Source organism: Dendropsophus ebraccatus, chromosome 7, assembly GCF_027789765.1.
Source record: "Dendropsophus ebraccatus isolate aDenEbr1 chromosome 7, aDenEbr1.pat, whole genome shotgun sequence".
NCBI lineage: Eukaryota > Metazoa > Chordata > Amphibia > Anura > Hylidae > Dendropsophus > Dendropsophus ebraccatus.
This window is the reverse complement of record NC_091460.1, coordinates 134802183-134820557: the sequence shown is the minus strand read 5'-3', so window position 1 is coordinate 134820557 and position 18375 is coordinate 134802183. Positions and strand designations below refer to the sequence as shown.

General features: G+C 40.4%; 1 protein-coding gene across 1 annotated transcript; it reads left to right on the top strand.

Annotated features, from left to right (window-relative positions):
* Positions 1 to 1216: 1216 nt before the first annotated feature.
* QRFPR (pyroglutamylated RFamide peptide receptor) lies at positions 1217 to 17679 on the top strand. The gene is made up of 6 exons (XM_069976822.1): positions 1217 to 1556; positions 6410 to 6568; positions 8616 to 8677; positions 11118 to 11353; positions 13536 to 13633; positions 17306 to 17679. The coding sequence occupies exons 1-6, from the start codon at positions 1217 to 1219 to the stop codon at positions 17677 to 17679; spliced, it is 1269 nt and encodes a 422-aa protein (XP_069832923.1).
* Positions 17680 to 18375: the final 696 nt, after the last annotated feature.

The following is an 18375-nucleotide window of genomic DNA, read 5'->3' as shown; positions in this document are numbered from 1 at the left end:
AGTGATATTAAAATAATAGGAAATATTCACTAAATAGTATTTAAATTTTACTCTTAAAGGGGTTATCCAGCGCTACAAAAACATGGCCACTTTTCCCCCTACTCTTGTCTCCAGTTTGGGTGGGGTTTTGAAACTCAGTTCCATTGAAGTAAATGGAGCTTAACTGCAAACCGCACCTGAACTGGAGACAACAGTAGGGGGAAAAGTGGCCATGTTTTTGTAGCGCTGGATAACCCCTTTAAGCTCGTTTCACACTATGCTTTTGCAACAGATGGAAAAACAGATGGATTTGTGAGCATCTGTTTGATAAGTTTTTCCATTGCATCCATTTTTATAGCATACACAGACACGTGGTCAACAATATTTTTGTGTACATTAAAAAAAGAACACATTTTGATCATTTTTTTTTTTTTTAATAATGGGAGTCAATGGAAAAAAGGAATCAAAGCGGATGCTCATAAATGCATCAGTTTTTCCCAAAAAACTAATTGCAAAAACGAAGTATGAACCCAGCCTTTGTGGCCATTCACGCGACGGAATCGGCACCGAAATTCCATGCCGAACCCCCGCGCGTGGACTCGGTACTGAATCCTGCCTGCTATCTGTTTGAATACGAGGGCTCACATGCCTCCACTCTCCGTGCCTCTCTGCTCCTAGACATCAAGCTATCAACTATGTATGAGTAATAATCCACCTTTTTCCCGGATCAGACACTACATCAGCTGCCGCCCTGTATGAAGTCTATACAAATAATAGAGGGGATACAGCTGGCTCCTTAGGCGCTCCAGGCTGCACAAGCCTCTGGCACTGAATAGTCTGCAGCCTTGTGCTGGGCTGTGATTGGCCGCCTGTGGATACACATAGTGGAGCTGTCCTCCAGCACCACCACAGTGCAAGGCTCAGCACTCAGGAGCAGCAGCTCTGCACTTCAGGATGGGCTTTACCTGCTTCACTGTTTCCTAGTATTATTTACAGACTCTAATGGTAGGAAATATCTATACTAAGCAACGAAAGTTCCTGCTTTTGGATTTTACCCCTTTTTTTTTTTTTGTAATCTGGATCTGGTATTATGCTGCTTATACATGGTGGATTATTACAAACTCTGCACACTTCAGACTCCAATAAGGATATGAGAAGACGTTGGATATCAGAGAGTGATCCTATGAAGTGGCATTTATTAGAAGTGGAGTGCATGAGCTTAGGCTGCTCCGCCTGAATGCAATCCCTAAATATCACCCCGGAGCTCATTGACAGGCTCCTTAGGGAGAACAATGTCACCCGGGAGCAGTTCATTGAGCTTTACCAGCTGCAGCCACTTGTCTATATCCCAGAGCTCCCTGTGCACACTAAGGCTGCCTTTGTGACAGTATGCGTGCTTATATTTGTGCTGGCACTCTTTGGCAACTCTTTGGTTCTCTATGTGGTGACCAGAAGCAAAGCCATGAGGACGGTCACCAATATCTTCATCTGCTCTTTGGCTGTAAGCGACTTGCTTATTGCTTTTTTCTGTATCCCGTTCACTATGCTGCAAAATATTTCATCCAACTGGCTGGGAGGTGAGTATCTGTTATATAGAAACACTATATAGAAGCATGATGTTACTTGTAGTGTGTGTACTATTGTGATATCATGTTATTCTCTGGTATCAGGGAAAACCTACCGCACAAACCACTACCAACATAACGCGCCTGATGTAATGCTGACAAGTGTACAGGCGTAACAGTATAAATATAAGTATAAGTGGGCTTCTTCTGTCAGGAGAACATGGGGATGTACAAGACAACACATTCTCACGACATAGAGGACTTCTCAGATGTACTGATAACTGTAGCAAAGTATTATAGTGGTACCTTGGTTTAAGATCGTTTTGGTTTAAGAGCGTTTTGGTGTAAGAGCTCCCTGTACTGGGTGGGAGGGGGAGTAGGGGGGGGGGTGAGGTCTGCATAGTGGGGTCTACAGCCCTGTACTCTGACCCAGGAAGTCTCCCTCACCTTCCAAATCATAGCAGATTCACTTCAGGCTGGGGCTTACATCAGGGGACAGGACTGTGGAGGTAATCTCTCCATAGCTGTAACCCCTCTCTACCCGGACAGAGAGTGCTGCTATACTGTGCCCACATATGTACTGCTCATTCCTTCATACTCCTTGCAGTCTCAGTCAGTTCTGATTGGTCTATGATAACCCCCCCCCCCTTCCCCATTGCTGTCATGTGACCACACAGACCTGTTTGTCTATTCTAGCCTCTTGTACTACGCTCCTGTATTATGGGGATCTGCAGCTCCATCCTGTATCTACAAACTGCTGCTGTTTTTCAGGGTTATGCAGTTACTATACATTATACTCCCCATGCTGATTGCTATACTGTACAGTAACTTATAATATCACATATTCTGCTGTTTCTGAATGTTTGTTTCATTTGTTCTGCATGTTATTCAGAATATAAAATCATTATTTTTGGGGTGTGGAACCAATTGTCTGCATATCAGTGATTTCTTATGGAAAAATTTGCTTTGGTTTAAGAGTGGATTTGGATTACAAGCGCGGTCCCAGAACACATTATGCTCGTAATCCAAGGCACTGCTGTATAGGCAATGGCAAGTTAATAGATGTTAAAGTGTCACTGTCAATATAACTTTCAAAATTCAACAGTAGACGTGATATAAGGCAAGTTTGCAATTTACATTCATTATTTTGTTGTTATCATGCTGTAAAACAAAGCTGTACTTACGAGAAATCCAGGTCCAGGCTCCTGTAGGCTCAATGTGTCCATCAGTCACATGACTGCCTTCTCTCTGTGAGTGCTCAGATGGCCTGGGATACACAGGACTTCCTGTTTTCTGAGTCAGAAACAGGAAGTGCTGTGTTTTCCATGATAACAAAAAAAAAAAAAAACAACAACCCTGAGTTGTGTAAAAAATAACCCTGAGTTATGTGGTGCATGAGCTGTGTGAGTCTTGCTGCATGATTTCATATAATAAAAGAAGAATTAATGTCTAATGGACACTGTGAGTCGTCATTGTCTGAATTGGATAGATGTATGCTGAAAGTTAACTAAATGGACATGATGTCAGCGGAGGGGTGAGAAACCAATTTTTGTCTCCATGTCCTATCTCAGGGTAGCATGAACTAGTGGCGGAGAAGCTGAACAGAATGATGTATTGCTTACATTGTTCTGTGCAGCTGATTCAGAGATATCCTCCTGAATAACATGGACAATAAGTAGTCCTCTCCATTATGTGCATGAGCTCAGTAATCCTGGATATTCATGAGAAGCAGAAAACTCCGCCCACCAGCTGCTGATTGGCAGTTATCCGACCATGCTGTGTATAGGCAGTTAACTGTCAATCAGCAGCTGAAGGGCAGGGGAGGGGTGTGGCAAGAATCAAATTCTCCTGCATATTAGGAGAACGGCTGAACAGAATGATTTAAATATTACATCAATCTGTTTAGAATTTCTGTCACTAGTTTATGCTGCCCTCAATTAAGGCGGCATAAACCTAGTGACAGATTCCCTTTAAAGAAATACAAGAAATCCTAGCAAGTTACAGTATTCTCTCTTGCATCTGGTGCTAAACGATATAAAAAGCGGGTTTAATAAAATGGTAGAAAGGAAGCGGTTTCTGTAACTCTGCAAGATTACATAACATTTAATAAGTTTTATTAGTAGAAGTTGTATTTATTGCTTGATTTAGGTCACAGACTTTCAATAGCATTTACTTTTAGTTTTTTTTCCCTTTAATTATACACCAAGATGAAGGACGGTAATATTTCTTTTCTCCAAAGGCATACGCTTACATTCTAGCCATCTACAAGCTCTCACAACAAATGTTTGGCTAGACATGCAAAGCAGGATTATAGTCTAATTTATACTTATTAACAGATCCCTCACATTGCATAAGTGGCCATTATCTGACTCTTTCTGATTGATCTTCTATGTGGGAACACTGTAATTGAATGGCCTGTACTTGAGTATAAGTGTAAGTACTGTATGTAGCCTACTTTAGCCATTCTTTTGTTATTGTATTATGGATCATATTACATACATATCATCCCTTTGTGATTAGGATCTGAGTTTAATTTTTCCCAAAAAAATCTCGGTAAAGTTGGTTATGCAAACTTTCTTAAACCACTATTATACAAAGAAACCTGCTGTGCTCTCTTCTTCTGTGTGTGTTTGTATTCTGAGCAGTTTTTAAAATAAATTTTAAAGGGGTATCCTCATCACCCAAAATCTTATTAAATGATAGAAAATGTAAAAGTAAATAATTTTTTACAAAATTGCTTACTTTTGTATTTTGGCCCTCTTTGCTCCCTGTATAGACCACTGCTGTCTGCTTTGTAAGTGGCAGTTGGTCTGTGATGTCACTCAGTGGCCGGAATACTCTGGAACTGGTAAGTATGATTTTTAACCCTCCTATGTTTCTCTCTTATATGACGTATGACTCTAGGACTTGTAGATTGTCCCTGGGGCTGTCTGTGATCTGAGAGGGAGACACAAAGATGCAGAGCTGATCCAGCTCAGCATTGTTGCATCCCATTCTCGCTCCCTTTTTATGACTTGTGCTGTTCTTAAAATTGGTTTATTTGTTTTTTATGGGTGTGATCTGTCAGAATGGACAATGATCAAAATGGGAGTGACCGTTAGTGCATGCCGAGTCGAGGCGTTTGTGATCTGAGTTGCTGAGTTTGTTGTGTTAAGGTCTACATTTCCTTGAGCACATCTTGATCATATCACATTGATAAAGTTGTTTATTTTAAGGGGGCCCTCACACATGCTCCATTTTACAACCTTTACAGATGTTACTATCATCACAGTGCCGTAGCAATTCAAAGAGTTTCCCGCTGCCGGCATGATATTGACACATCATGCCAGGTGGGGCACAAATCTATTACTTACCTTCCCTGTCCATAACGTCCGTAAAATCTACGGACATGTGAATGCCTCCTAAGGGGAGATATGTTTTATGTGCGACCTTTTTTGTTTGTGTGAGTGGTACTTTTTAAGGTCTGCACAAAATCTTATAGTTCTTGAGTGAAAATTATCATTAGGCGCACATGCCTTGATGAGTTTTGTGCAATTTTTTTTGCCTAAAACAGCTTGGCTAATACGCTAAGATAATAGTGGGGTACTGCTGATCATTTTTTGGGGGAAACAATTTAAAAATCGCATATGATAAATCACATATAGGGTACAAACCCACTTGACGTATTTGCTGCGTGAATCAGTCTTAAAAATAAGCAGGCAAAACGCAGGTTGGCTTTATACAATTGTTTTGTGTTAAAATACGCAATTGCGTATTTTTGAAGCGTAAAGCTACATGCGTTTTTCGCACAGGTTGTTAACAACTGATGCTTTGCTAACAACAAGCTTCACGCTTCAAAAATACGCAATTGCGTATTTTAACGCAGAACAATTGTATAAAGCCAACCTGTGTTTTGCCTGCTTATTTTTAAGACTGATTCACGCAGCAAATACGTCAAGTGGGTTTGTACCCATAAAATGTAGTTCTTAAACCACATCCCTCCTAGCGCAAAAAGGCAAACGTGGTGTAAACAGCGGAAACATTATGCGTAAGGAAAAAATATATAAGTAATGAAAAGACATTGGTACATGCCTCCCTAAATGTGCAGGTATACCATAAACTTAGAGGTAAGAGGTTACAGGTAAGTATAATTTTTTTTTCCATTCCATTCCATTTTCATAACCTTCATCAATTTTTTTTTGTGCTTGAAATTATTAGGAGGATCCTTCTTCAATAGCAAGTAACAAGTGCGTCTACCTCCCAATTAATTATAATGTGTAAAATATATTGACTCTAGTTTCAAAAGTAATTATTGAGTGAGAGGTATACTGAAGACATTACACATGGCAATTTTCCATCATAGAGAGAAATATCTATCTAGTGAATATCTTTTTGACAAAATGTTGATGTGACAGAGGTCAACTAATAAACATAACGCCTAGTAAGTAGTGGGGTTATAGTGCATATTGTTGTGAGAGTACAGTTAAGTCCTTTTTCTTCAAAAGTATTAGAAACTGTGGGTATTGACCTGTCTGGGATTCCAGCTTAAAGCAAATGTACCACCGGTACACCCCCACTTCTCTATGACGTGGCTCCATAAGAATCATTGGAGCTTTGTCATAGAGAGGAGAGGTTTCCCCCAATCGGGGCGGGCCAGCTTGCCTCCAGTGCCCGGGAATAGAACTATGCCATAGGTGGGAACCGGGCTGTGGTTCAAAAACCAACCCCAGTCTGTCCATGTAAATATCAGCCATTGTATTATTCTTTCTTTTATTTTACTTTAGACTTGAATTATTTCACAACATTTGATTCCTGTCTATAGTATGTTTATATAGAGTAGTACACTTACATTAAACTTCATTGTGTCCTATGTTATAATTTCACAGGTGCTTTTGCGTGCAAAGTGGTCCCATTTGTCCAGTCTACAGCCATTGTCACAGAGATCCTCACAATGACATGCATTGCCGTAGAAAGACATCAGGGAATCATACATCCTCTAAAAATGAAATGGCAGTACACTAATAGAAGAGCGTTTACAATGCTAGGTAAGCAATGTAATGTAAATGTATCTATCAATGATTACAAATGATAGATAGTCCGGGCAGGTGCTGTGTGTATTGGTTTTTCCATCCACCTGTTGCTGTTTTAAACAGTTCATTGACAGTTTATAAAATACAGTTTGTCTAATAATTTCTAAAAGCATAAATCTCAGTCCTAACCTTACAGTGCATAGTAAGGGTGCGGTCACACCGAGTAAAACATATATTATTAAAGGGGTTGGCCACTTTAGAGTAAAATTGTTTTGTGACTAGTAAGTAAGTTTATTCACATTTCTTACTGACAGCGGCTCCCTGTGTGCCTCATAGAGTGGAAATCAGACTCCCCTCCTCCAGGCTGTGCTGTCCTGCTCTGTGATTAGTCTGTCCATAAGATGGCCGACACGGAGGAGCATGTGACCATGGCTCAGTTAGGTGAAATCACTGGACAAAAACTTTATGCTGTGCTTTTTTTTTTGTCTTGTTAGACTCTAGGAAAATGACAAAGATAGGCACGAATGGAGAACACTATGGACCCAATGGGCTGTTGAGTTCCATTTGGCTCTGTTTGCCAGTGCTAAATGACCACCGTGACCCCAAAAGGAGCCTCTGACTCGAGCGTGGACTTAGCCTTACCCAGTACAGTTGTACGGCAGTTCTGCTCAAGTTTTGTGAGGCTATTTCCACATTCGTGCTTAGCGAATGCAAATTTGTGCGGCTATTGGGAAAGAAACATGCGGTTTCCACCACATCCATAAGGCATGAACTTGTGTCATTTGGGATTTTTTTTTACAGCCGTGAGAAATCAAGATACATGCCCTGCGGAGATTTAAAGATGGAAGTTTCACTGAATTGGCTTTAGTTGCATGAAAATTCAGTTAGGCTTATTAGTTTGTTGTGCAAAAAAGGAGTCCGTGGAGCCTCGGTTGTGAGTCTGAAAACACGGGAATAGCCAGATATCCCTAGTCTGTTGCCACAGGATGCCTCCAGATAGGAGTAACCGAGGCTCCACGGACTCCTTTTATTCAAATTTTTGTGGGCATCAGTGGAGACCCTTGATTGAGTTCTTCATTGGAATTTTTTTCACTGATCTCCTTGAGTTCAGTGATTACAATGTTCTGTTGGTTGATTTGTCATTGCCCCAACTAGCCAGAATCCTGCTCCACACTGACGAGGGGCAAATACCCCGAAACAGCTGTCTGTGGATGGAAGCCAGCCTTTGCAAGTCCTTGTCATGTCACATAACTCGCACCTTGAGTTAGACTTTGACACAAAAGGGGCCACCCTGGTGTTTCCCTATTTATGTTCCAAAACGCGCAACCGGGTGGGACTTAAGGGGCTACCTATCAGGGTGGTGTGGTGCTCTCCCCATCATGGAGGCGCCCCGTGGCAACAGGCTAGAGATATCTGGCTATTCCCGTGTTTTGAGACTTGCAACCGAGGCTCCACGGACTCCTTTTTTGCATATTCAAATTTTTGGGGCATCAGTGGAGACTCATGATTGAGTACTTCATTGGAATTTTTTCACTGATCTCCTTGAGCTCAGTGATTGCTGTGTTTTATTAGTTTGTTGCCAAAACTATATTGTGTGTGTGTGTATGTATATATATATATATATATATATATATATATATATATATATATAGTAGTGGTTGGGTCCGCGGTTACACAGTGCAGGGTGCACAGTCCTCACGGGGTTCGGTCCTTCACCCCAATCGTATTCCAGAAAAACAATCCGAGGACAGCATCTCCTTATAAAGTGCTTATTGCTTTATTGTGCCAGTTTGCAAAGAAAGTGCAACGTTTCAGCTCTATGAGCCTTTGTCAAGCATCAAGGCTCATAGAGCTGAAACGTTGCACTTTCTTTGCAAACTGGCACAATAAAGCAATAAGCACTTTATAAGGAGATGCTGTCCTCGGATTGTTTTTATATATATATATATATATATATATATATATATATTTAATTATTATTATTTTTAATAAATGTTTGAAACAAATGTTTACATCATCCATATAATAATTTTAAAAGAATATAAATCTCTCTTTATTCCAGGTATCGTGTGGCTAACAGCAGCTCTAGTTGGTGTTCCACTGTGGCACGTGCAACAACTAGAGGTAATACTCATATTTCAAGATCTTCTTTCTAAGGGTATGTTCACACTTGGCAGATTTACTGTAGACATTTCTATCAATATACTGTAAATAAAATTTGTGAAGGGGGTTGATTTTGCATTAGGTGTATGGATTTTTACAAGCCCCATTTAGATGTATGACTTACAAATTACATTTGCTTCATTTCACTTCGTTTTTATTGGGACCTAAATGACACGATTTAATATGCAAAATTTTATTATCTATTAGGAAAGATGAGAACTTTGTTAAAATAGGAGTCCTTCATATACTGCGGAGAGTGTGTTTTGCAGATATACAGTCAATTCTCTGCACTTTCCCATCTCCAGTTTGACAAGTGTGCGGTATCATTATATAATTTACCTTAGGCAAAATAAAATCTAGACTCATCCCTGGTATTATAGCAGCTTACCATGCAGAATCAGAAATGTATCTGACACATTTTTATATAACTTGAGATTCTTCCCTGTGATAAGAAAGTGATGAGAAAGGCAATGTTCATTTATATAATATACATCATCTACGAATCCTTTTTTTAATTTTTTTAAGTTACCTGAAATATTTAGCAGTGTCCTACTGAGGAGTCTTACAAAGTCTTTGGTTGGTTGTCATACGTCGTATGGGCCTTTGACATTTATGAGGGTGCGTTCACTCGTGCAGGATCCGCAGCAGATTTGATGCTGTGTTCAGTTATTTAGATCAAATCTGCTGCGGAACCACCCCATCGAATCTGCTGCAATACAGTCCGCGTGAAACTACCCTAATAGTTCATATTGATTGGTACTGTTTAATGCATGTAATATGATACTGAAAATGTGAATCTGTGTAAAAGGCTATAAAGACACACAGCAGAATTATCTCAGGAAGGGAGGCACAGCTTACCTTAGGGTCCTATCAGACAAAACGATTTCTAACAATTAACGATCACAAACGAGATTGTTTATAGTTAACCTGAAATCGTTTACCATATTACACAGAACAATAGTCATAAGTTACAATTGTTACTGCAATTGTTTCCTCCATATAATCCCAGCAAATGAAGGAATGATGTGGAATAACACTGAACGATTAGTGAACAAATATGGAATCACAGCGTATGGATAATGATGATTTTGGTGTCGGCACGAACGATAAACGATTTCTTGTTAGCCGTTTGACACGCAATTCGAACAATATAGTCCAGCCTCTCTACAGATAGGAAGAGAGAGGGAAGTTCAGGCCAGAGAGACAAGGAGATCACTTCTAGTACAGTATGGAGTAAAGAGCTCCTGGTAAAAATTTACTAGCATATTTCAAAAACCTTTGTTTGTATATGGTAAGAGCCGTGTGAGGAGAAGTTTAACTTGTGGTGATAAGGTGTATAAAGACTCCGAAGCTTAATACTGGGTCTTGGCTTGTGGCGAGGCCTACAGTATAACAACCTGGATACCACATCACATACGATACAGAACTGCACCCCGCTACTGGAAATTGCAGTACCAGTGAGGCAAGCAATAACATACCTGCCTCTAAGGCTGAGACACACTATGTTACAAGCAGATGTGTTTTCCTGTTTCTGATTTACATTGAGGGGCAAGTATACAAGACCCTCCTGCATCATGTAAAAATAATAAACATGATATTTTAGGAAAAATGTATGAGCTTGCGATCCCCATCAACGGGCCTCCTTGTCTTCCAAACAATAAGTGCCCCATAACATTAGCAGAATGCGGATAAGTATAAGTAAGAGGGGAAGTGTATTTATCCTACTGAACCAGGACAACTGTGATCTATTATTTGAAGTAATGACCGATTTGATGTGATCTAACAGAGGTAAGTAGTTCAATTAAAATATTGTGGAAAGATCTGTGAGGACTCAAACCCCTAAGTATTAAATGGGGAATTTAGAGGAAGAAAATTATGGAACAAGAGGTACACTTTAACAGACATAACAGAAGAGGGGCATTTGTTACGCCAGTGTTGACTTAAAGGGAACCTGTCACCCGGCATTCCAACGCTGAGCCCGCCCGACCCCCCCGGTGCAGCCCCGGATACTTACCTTTTCCTGCAAGTCCCACTTCTGGAGCCGGTCCAGGGACGGAGATATCGCCATCGGCAGCCATGCCTGCCAGCTCCAGTGATGAGTCCGACGTCCATAGAGAATAACGGCTCCAGTCATTCTCTATGGGCATCGGACTCATCTAATATAATTTGCATACAGCGCGCGTTCACCTTCCGGCGTCAATACTTCCTGTCCCCTGACCGGGTCCAGGAGCGGGACTTGCAGCAAAGGGTAAGTATCCGGGGCTGCACCGGGGAGGTCAGTCGGGCTCAGCGTTGGAATCCTGGGTGACAGGTTCCCTTTAAAAAACTCAGTTAATTCACATCATGTTCAAGGTTAAACAGGACTCAGGACTCTAACGTGGTTTACCTTGTTATGTTTCAGATTAAATATGACTTTTTGTATGAAAAACATTATGTATGCTGCCTGGAGAAATGGGCCAGCCACGTCCACCAGAAAGTCTACACAACCTTTATTCTAGTGATCCTGTTCCTCCTTCCACTAACATTGATGCTTCTGCTCTACAGTAAAATTGGTTATGAACTCTGGATTAAGAAACGAGTTGGAGATGCCTCAGTTTTGCAAACTATACATGGAAATGAAATGTCAAAAATATCCAGGTCAGTGTATGCATTAACTTTTATGACTTAAAGTGAATGTACCATCAGGTACATTGCAGTGCTTTTTTTGGATGGATCGGCATTGGCGCAGGGATGCCGGTGCTGCGGTCCTTATTTTTTTAATCACCTCCTGGTTTCCGTACCCGGTGGCAGTCTTTTCGTGAGCACCGTCCCACCCTGGAGCACTGGGGGCAAGCCTGCCAGCCCCCCATCTGACGAAACCCCTCCCCTTTGTGACATGGCTCCATTAGAATCAATGGAATCGCATCACAGAGGGGAGGAAAGATAGTGACACTGGGGCCTGGTGGGCTTGCCCCCAGTGCTCCGGGTGGGACGGTGCTCACAAAAAGACTGATGCAAAGCACAGGAACCAGGAGGCAATTCAAACAAAGGACTCCTCAGTCCTCAGTGCCGATCCATTAAGGTAAAAAAAACACTGCAATGTACCTGAGGGTACATTCATTTTAAACTAGAATTACATTTACAAAATTACATAACAAAATTAATTTACACAAATATTGCTGTATATGTAAATTAAAGCAATTGTACCATTAGAGGAGGCTTTTTAATTTTTTTATTTAATTTATATTACCCGATCGTCGCTGGCATGGGGATCTCGGTGACACAGCCCTTTTTTCAAAGCGCTGCCCGTTTCCCACACTCGACACCATTTTGTTCTTAAGTGCTGGCCAGGTTCTATGCCCCCAGTGTGACGATATCCCCTCCTCTCGGTGATGTGTCTCCACTAGAATGAACAAGGCCGCGTCACCAAGGGGAGGGGATATTGTCACACTGAAGAGGGCGATGCAGATCTCGGGAACCGGTTTTGAAAAAAGGACTGTGCCACCGGTATCCTCACTGACAATGACAACAACTGGGTAATGAAAAAAATTGCCTTTCCTAATGGTGCATTCACTTTTAAAGGAGAAGTCCGGCAACATTTTTAATAAAGTATTGTATTGCCCCCCAAAAGTTCTCCAAATCAACAATATACACTTATTACGTGAAATGCTTATAAAGTGCTTTTTCCATGCACTTACTACTGCATCAAGGCTTCACTTCCTGGATAACATGGTAATGCCACTTCCGGGATAACATGATGATGTCCTTCCTGGATAAACATGGTGATGTCACTTCCTGGATAACATGGTGATGTCACTTCCTGGATAACATGGTGTTGTCACGACCCGACTCCCAGAGCTGTGCGGGCTGTGGCTGCTGGAGAGGATGATGGTAGGGGGACACTGAGGGACACAGGGCACTGGAGGGACACTGAGCATCCCCCTGCCATCATCCTCTCCAGCAGCCACAGCCTGCACAGCTCTGGGAGTCGGGTTGTGACATCACCATGTTATCCAGGAAGTGACATCACCATGTTATCCAGGAAGTGACATCACCATGTTATCCAGGAAGTGAAGCCTTGATGCAGTAGTAAGTGCAGGGAAAAAACGCTTTATAAGCATTTCCCGTAATAAGTGTATATTGGTGGTTTGTATAACTTTTGGGGGGCAATACAATTCTTTAATAAAATTTTTATCCGGACTTCTCCTTTGAAGGGATTTGTAGGGAAAATCCCGGCACTCACCTATAATGTTCTTTAATTTATTCAACACAGATGCATCAATAGTTACAATCAATATGCATTTTAGCTAGGCATGGCCTTCATCAGCTTCATGCCTGTCCAAAATGCATACTGATTGTAACTACTGATGCATCTGCATTGAATAATATAATGAAAATTATTGGTGAGTGCCAAGATTTTTTCTACATATTGCTAGTTTCCCCACTACTAGCACCACCAACCCACAGAGTGCCGTCCCTCTCCTTCTACTAGCTTTAAAGATATTATCTAGCTTGGAAAAGATTGGTGACCGCATGCTTGACCCCTGACTTTCTAATATTGATGACTTTTTCTGAAAAAGGCCATCAATTTTACAAAGCTGGACAACCCTTTTAATGAAACAAAACACAAGTGTAAGCATTTTTCTGATGAGGGAGCAAAGCTACCAGCCATTCATTTCCCACCACTGTCAAAAGATAACATGTCTAGCATGGTATGAAAGAAAAGCTTGTCTTGTCAATGTTTTTAAAATGCTTATCTGAACATGCAGCATTGGTGAATTGCCTATACTAGATACTGCGTGATCAATTACCTCAATTAACAGAAATTACATCCATCTAGGAAGAAGAAGCGAGCTATCATAATGATGGTAACAGTGGTCGTCCTTTTTGCAGTCTGCTGGGCACCATTTCACGTCGTGCACATGATGATAGAATACAGTAAGTAACAGCCTAACAGTAAATATTCATATACTGAATGAACAACAACATTAAATAATAAACAGCCAATTATGTTTTATAGTATATAAAAAAATAAATATAAATATTATAAAGTAACAAACAAAACAACAACAACCAATTATGTTTTATAGGATATAAAAAAAATAAATCTAAATATTATAAAGTAACAAACAAAACAACAACAACCAATTATGTTTTATAGGATATAAAAAAAATAAATCTAAATATTATAAAGTAACAAACAAAACAACAACAACCAATTATGTTTTATAGGATATAAAAAAAAATATATAAACATTATAAAGAGAAAAAACTAAACAAAAATGTGCTAGTTACAAATAAATAAGTTTATGACATCTATAAAATATTCATCCGCAGTTTCAAAGTCCTTGTAGACGCTGCCTGAAAGATTCACCGCACAGAAGATGACTCAGCTGTGGTTAAAACGTTGACTTGCTTTTTAAGCGACGCTTTTGTACAAAATAACAATACAACATGGGAACACAGTATGCCAGTTTGCTATGACAGTAGTGTAATACAATAATATCTCTGCATGATGTAACTATTAAAAACAGCAATGTATTCAGTTTTTCCAGCAAGAAAAAAAAAACTTGTGTTCAGTACACTAGTGATGTGGCAGACTTCTTTGGTTCGATGCTTGTCCGCTGTGATGTTGACCTGTTAGTTTTATATTAGGATACAGTTATGACTCTGAAAATTAAAAATAAATAAAATAAAATACATGTTTAATTAATTTCAATGTATCAAAACACAATTGTAAAAATAACAGGTGCCAGGGTGCTGTCCGAGTGTGGAAACAAGCAGCTTTGTTTTTGTAATTCCGAACCTCCAACTGTTTCTCTCCACCTAAGTATCCTGCAAGTTTGACCGTTATAATTGTGTTGCGTTGTTGGACAATCATACCATGAAGCTCTTGTTAAGTCTTTACTGGATTGTAAGGAAAAAAGTGTGGTAAAAGTTAATGAAATGGCCCAACTTTTTATTTGTTTCATTAAAGGGGAACTACAGTAAAAATCTTTTTCTTTCAAATCAACTGGTTTCAGAAAGTTCTAAAGATTTGTAATTTACTTCTATTTAAAAATCTCAAATCTTCCCATGCTTATCAGCTGCTGTATGTCCTGCAGGAAATGTTGTTTTTATTTCCAGTCTGACACAGTGCTCTCTGCTGCCACCTCTGTCCGAGACAGGAACTGTCCAGAGCAGGAGAGGTTTTCTATAGGGGTTTGCACCTGCTTTGGGCTGTTCCTGTCTCAAACAAGGGTGGCAGCAGAGAGCAGCGTGTCAGACTGAAAAGAAAACAACTAGAGATGAGCGAACCGGGTTCGGGTTCGAGACGATCCGAACCCGAACGTTTGGTATTTGATTAGCTGGGGCTGCTGAACTTGGGCTTTATCCAACTTCAGCAGCCACCGCTAATCAAATGCTGAAAGTTCAGGTTCGGTTCGAGTCGAGCATGCTCCAGGTTCGCTCATCTCTAAAAACAACATATTCTGGATGTAATTTGACCAAACAAATCTGCAGTTTTGAACTGCCTGGCTTTTTGCGCTTACGCCGCTTGCCATTGGGAATCGTGGGTGATTTTGCATGAGGTGATACTAAATGTTTTTGTGTTTTATATTTTTATTTAAAAATAGGGAAAAGGGGGGGGGGGGTATTTGAACATTTAACATGTTATTATTATTTTTTTATATATATATTAAAGGAGAAGTCCGGCCAAATTAATTTTTGATATGTTAAAAGTTATACAAATTTCTAATGTACATTAATTATGGGAAATGCACATATAGGGCTATTTCCCTTAATTTAGTAGATCAGGAAGTGTTAGAATTCTCTCAGATCCAGTGACGACCAAAGGTGTAATTCCTATGGAGTGTCCAGCAGAGGGCGCTCTATATATAGAAGTCTATGGGACTTTATTGTGTCTATAGATGTCTATGTAAAGTAATGTAATATAGTGTAGTGTACAGTATGCTTTATTGAATGAATACATCTATGGAATACTTTGGGGAGCAAGGGTACTTGCTCCCCAAAATATTGCATAAATATATTCATTCAATATATTAGGCTTACTGTGATATCCTAATATATTGAATGAATACATTTATGCAATACTTTGGGGAGCAAGTACCCTTGCTCCCCAAAGTATTCCATAGATGTATTCATTCAATAAAGCATACTGTACACTACACTACATTACATTACTTTACATAGACATCTATAGACACAATAAAGTCCCATAGACTTCTATATATAGAGCGCCCTCTGCTGGACACTCCATAGGAATTACACCTTTGGTCGTGACGTCACTGGATCTGAGAGAATTCTAACACTTCCTAATCTACTAAATTAAGGGAAATAGCCCTATATGTGCATTTCCCATAATTAATGTACATTAGAAATTTGTATAACTTTTCATAAGTAACAACATATCAAAAATTAATTTTGGCCGGACTTCTCCTTTAACTTTTTTTTAACACTTTGGTGTAGTCACTCATGAACAGTTCACTAATTGCTCATAGGGATCAATGCAGTACATATGTACTGCATTGATCCATCAAATTGGCACTCTATTGCTCCCGCCTGGCCGAAGCAATCCCAGGTGTAAGGCACCCCAAAGGCCTTGGACTGTACTAAAATTGGATTGGCTCTCACAATCTTGAGGCAGGTAGGCGATCGGGCCACCAGACCACCAATGTACCAGCCGCTGACAGTTTTGGCAGCAGCATTTTAATAGTTTAAAAGCCAGCATGAAGGGAATGCTCCGTGCCAGCTATTGGTGGCAGCTTCTCACTCCTAGTAGCAGCCAGGAGCCGATGGGTATAGAAAAGGGTCACATCGTGAGCCCTCTCTATACCCCCTTAATGACTGCATGATGGGTATACCAGTCATTCATCTTCATGATAAGCAATCTCAGAGATAGTACTGTTCCATCTGGTCATTGCCTTGAACAACACATCAATGTTGTCTCCTTTATAGACTACATTTACATACACTTTTTATCATATATTGTTTCTGGATGATTATCTAACTAAATGCACATACTAATCTGAATGTGACAAAGTACCTCATTTCAGCTCGCCTTGCCATAGGGTAATTGCCTTCACAAGGTCCCTCAATGGTGATTACACATTGTACGGTTCAGCCATAATTGATTTACTTTCTCCAAAGTCTTACAACACAATTATATTTTGAACAATATGATATAATGTTCCTTACATCACACAGTTTTAGGCCATGTTCACACAATGTATGTTTTACATAAATCATGGCTGTTGTTGCAAATTGCAACAACGGCCGTGATTTATGCAAAACACATGTTGCATTTGAATGAATGAAATCCATCCATCTGGCCGCACTAACAAACTGACAAGTCAGTTTTCTGCGGCCGCTATTCATTGAATAGTGGCCGCAGAGAAATTCTCAGTTCACACAATGGAGCGTGCGGCTCCGGCAGCAAGCTCCATTGTGTGCAGCTGCGAATCGGGATGCGGAATGATGCGCTTCTCTGACAACGGCCATTCTGTGACCCAGCCGGGTCACAGAGCGGCCGGTGTTTTTCGCCATGTAAACATGCCCTTAAAATGTAAACATGTAAAACTTTATTAATACCGTCGTGTGTTTCTCTTTTAGGCAATTTTGAAAATGAGTATGATGACGTCACGATAAAGACAATATTTGCCGCAGTACAGACGATTGGGTTTTTTAATTCAATCTGCAATCCTATCGTCTATGCTTTCATGAACGAAAACTTTAAAAAAAATTTCCTCTCGGCTATATGCTTTTGTTTCCTGAAGGACCCGTCTTCTCCTTTAAGGAGACCCAGACATTCGGGTATTACTTTAACACAACAAAAAATAAGAGACAATACAACCAGTGAAGAAACCAGAAGGGAAGCTTTCAGCGATGGAAACATCGAAGTCAAATTTTTCGATCAACCTGTTTCCAAAAAAGCCACAAAAAGACATCTCCATTTGTTTACATCAGAAGTTACTGTCCATTCCTGAAACAGCGATGCCTCAAAAAAATGTGTATTGGGATAAAATATTGAAAAGACTAAAATATATTCACATTAAGCCCTAAAGAGACATTTGAGCCATAATGTTATGTGATATATTTACATTTACTTTACATTACATAAATAAACAACAACTGGGAACATTCCCTGTGATGCACAGCTATTTTAGATGTTCAATGTGTTGTTCCTGGTGCTGAACACAGAGCTGTTGATTTTTCAGCTTTCTGGGGAGGATTTACCAAGACCGGCATACAAGTACGCTGGTCTTATATTAAGCCCTGCCCCGTTTTTCCAGGCAGGAATCGCTAAGAGGCGTACGCCTCTTAGTGAATCCGGACGGCTGGGTGCACGAATCTGCGCCCGGCGTACCAAATCTACACCTGCTTTCAGTAGGTGTTGATTTGAGTCATGATTTATGCCTGTGAGCAGGCGTAAATCATGATAAATGAGGCGCAGGAGGAGGCCACGCCTCCTCCCCGCTTTATCACCCCCCCAAGCTCCGCCAGCCCGCCCATTGGGGAGGCGGTGCCAGGGAGAAGGGGCGAATCTGCACCTTCTCCCTGGCGTATTCCTCTGGCGTACCTTTCATAAATGTCCCCCTCTGTGTTGATAATGTTTGAACCACAAAAGATGTTGCAAATCTGATTTCTGGGACAATTCTGGCCTTCTTTAATATACTACATGA

What these genes read in the sequence shown, in the direction of transcription:
- QRFPR (XM_069976822.1), top strand. Translation starts at nt 1,217, where the DNA reads ATGCAATCCCTAAATATCACCCCGGAGCTCATTGACAGGCTCCTTAGG. An exon ending in AAGAGCGTTTACAATGCTAG is followed by an intron (nt 6,569 to 8,615) that starts GTAAGCAATGTA and finishes TCTTTATTCCAG; the next exon opens with GTATCGTGTGGCTAACAGCA. An exon ending in GAAATGTCAAAAATATCCAG is followed by an intron (nt 11,354 to 13,535) that starts GTCAGTGTATGC and finishes ACATCCATCTAG; the next exon opens with GAAGAAGAAGCGAGCTATCA.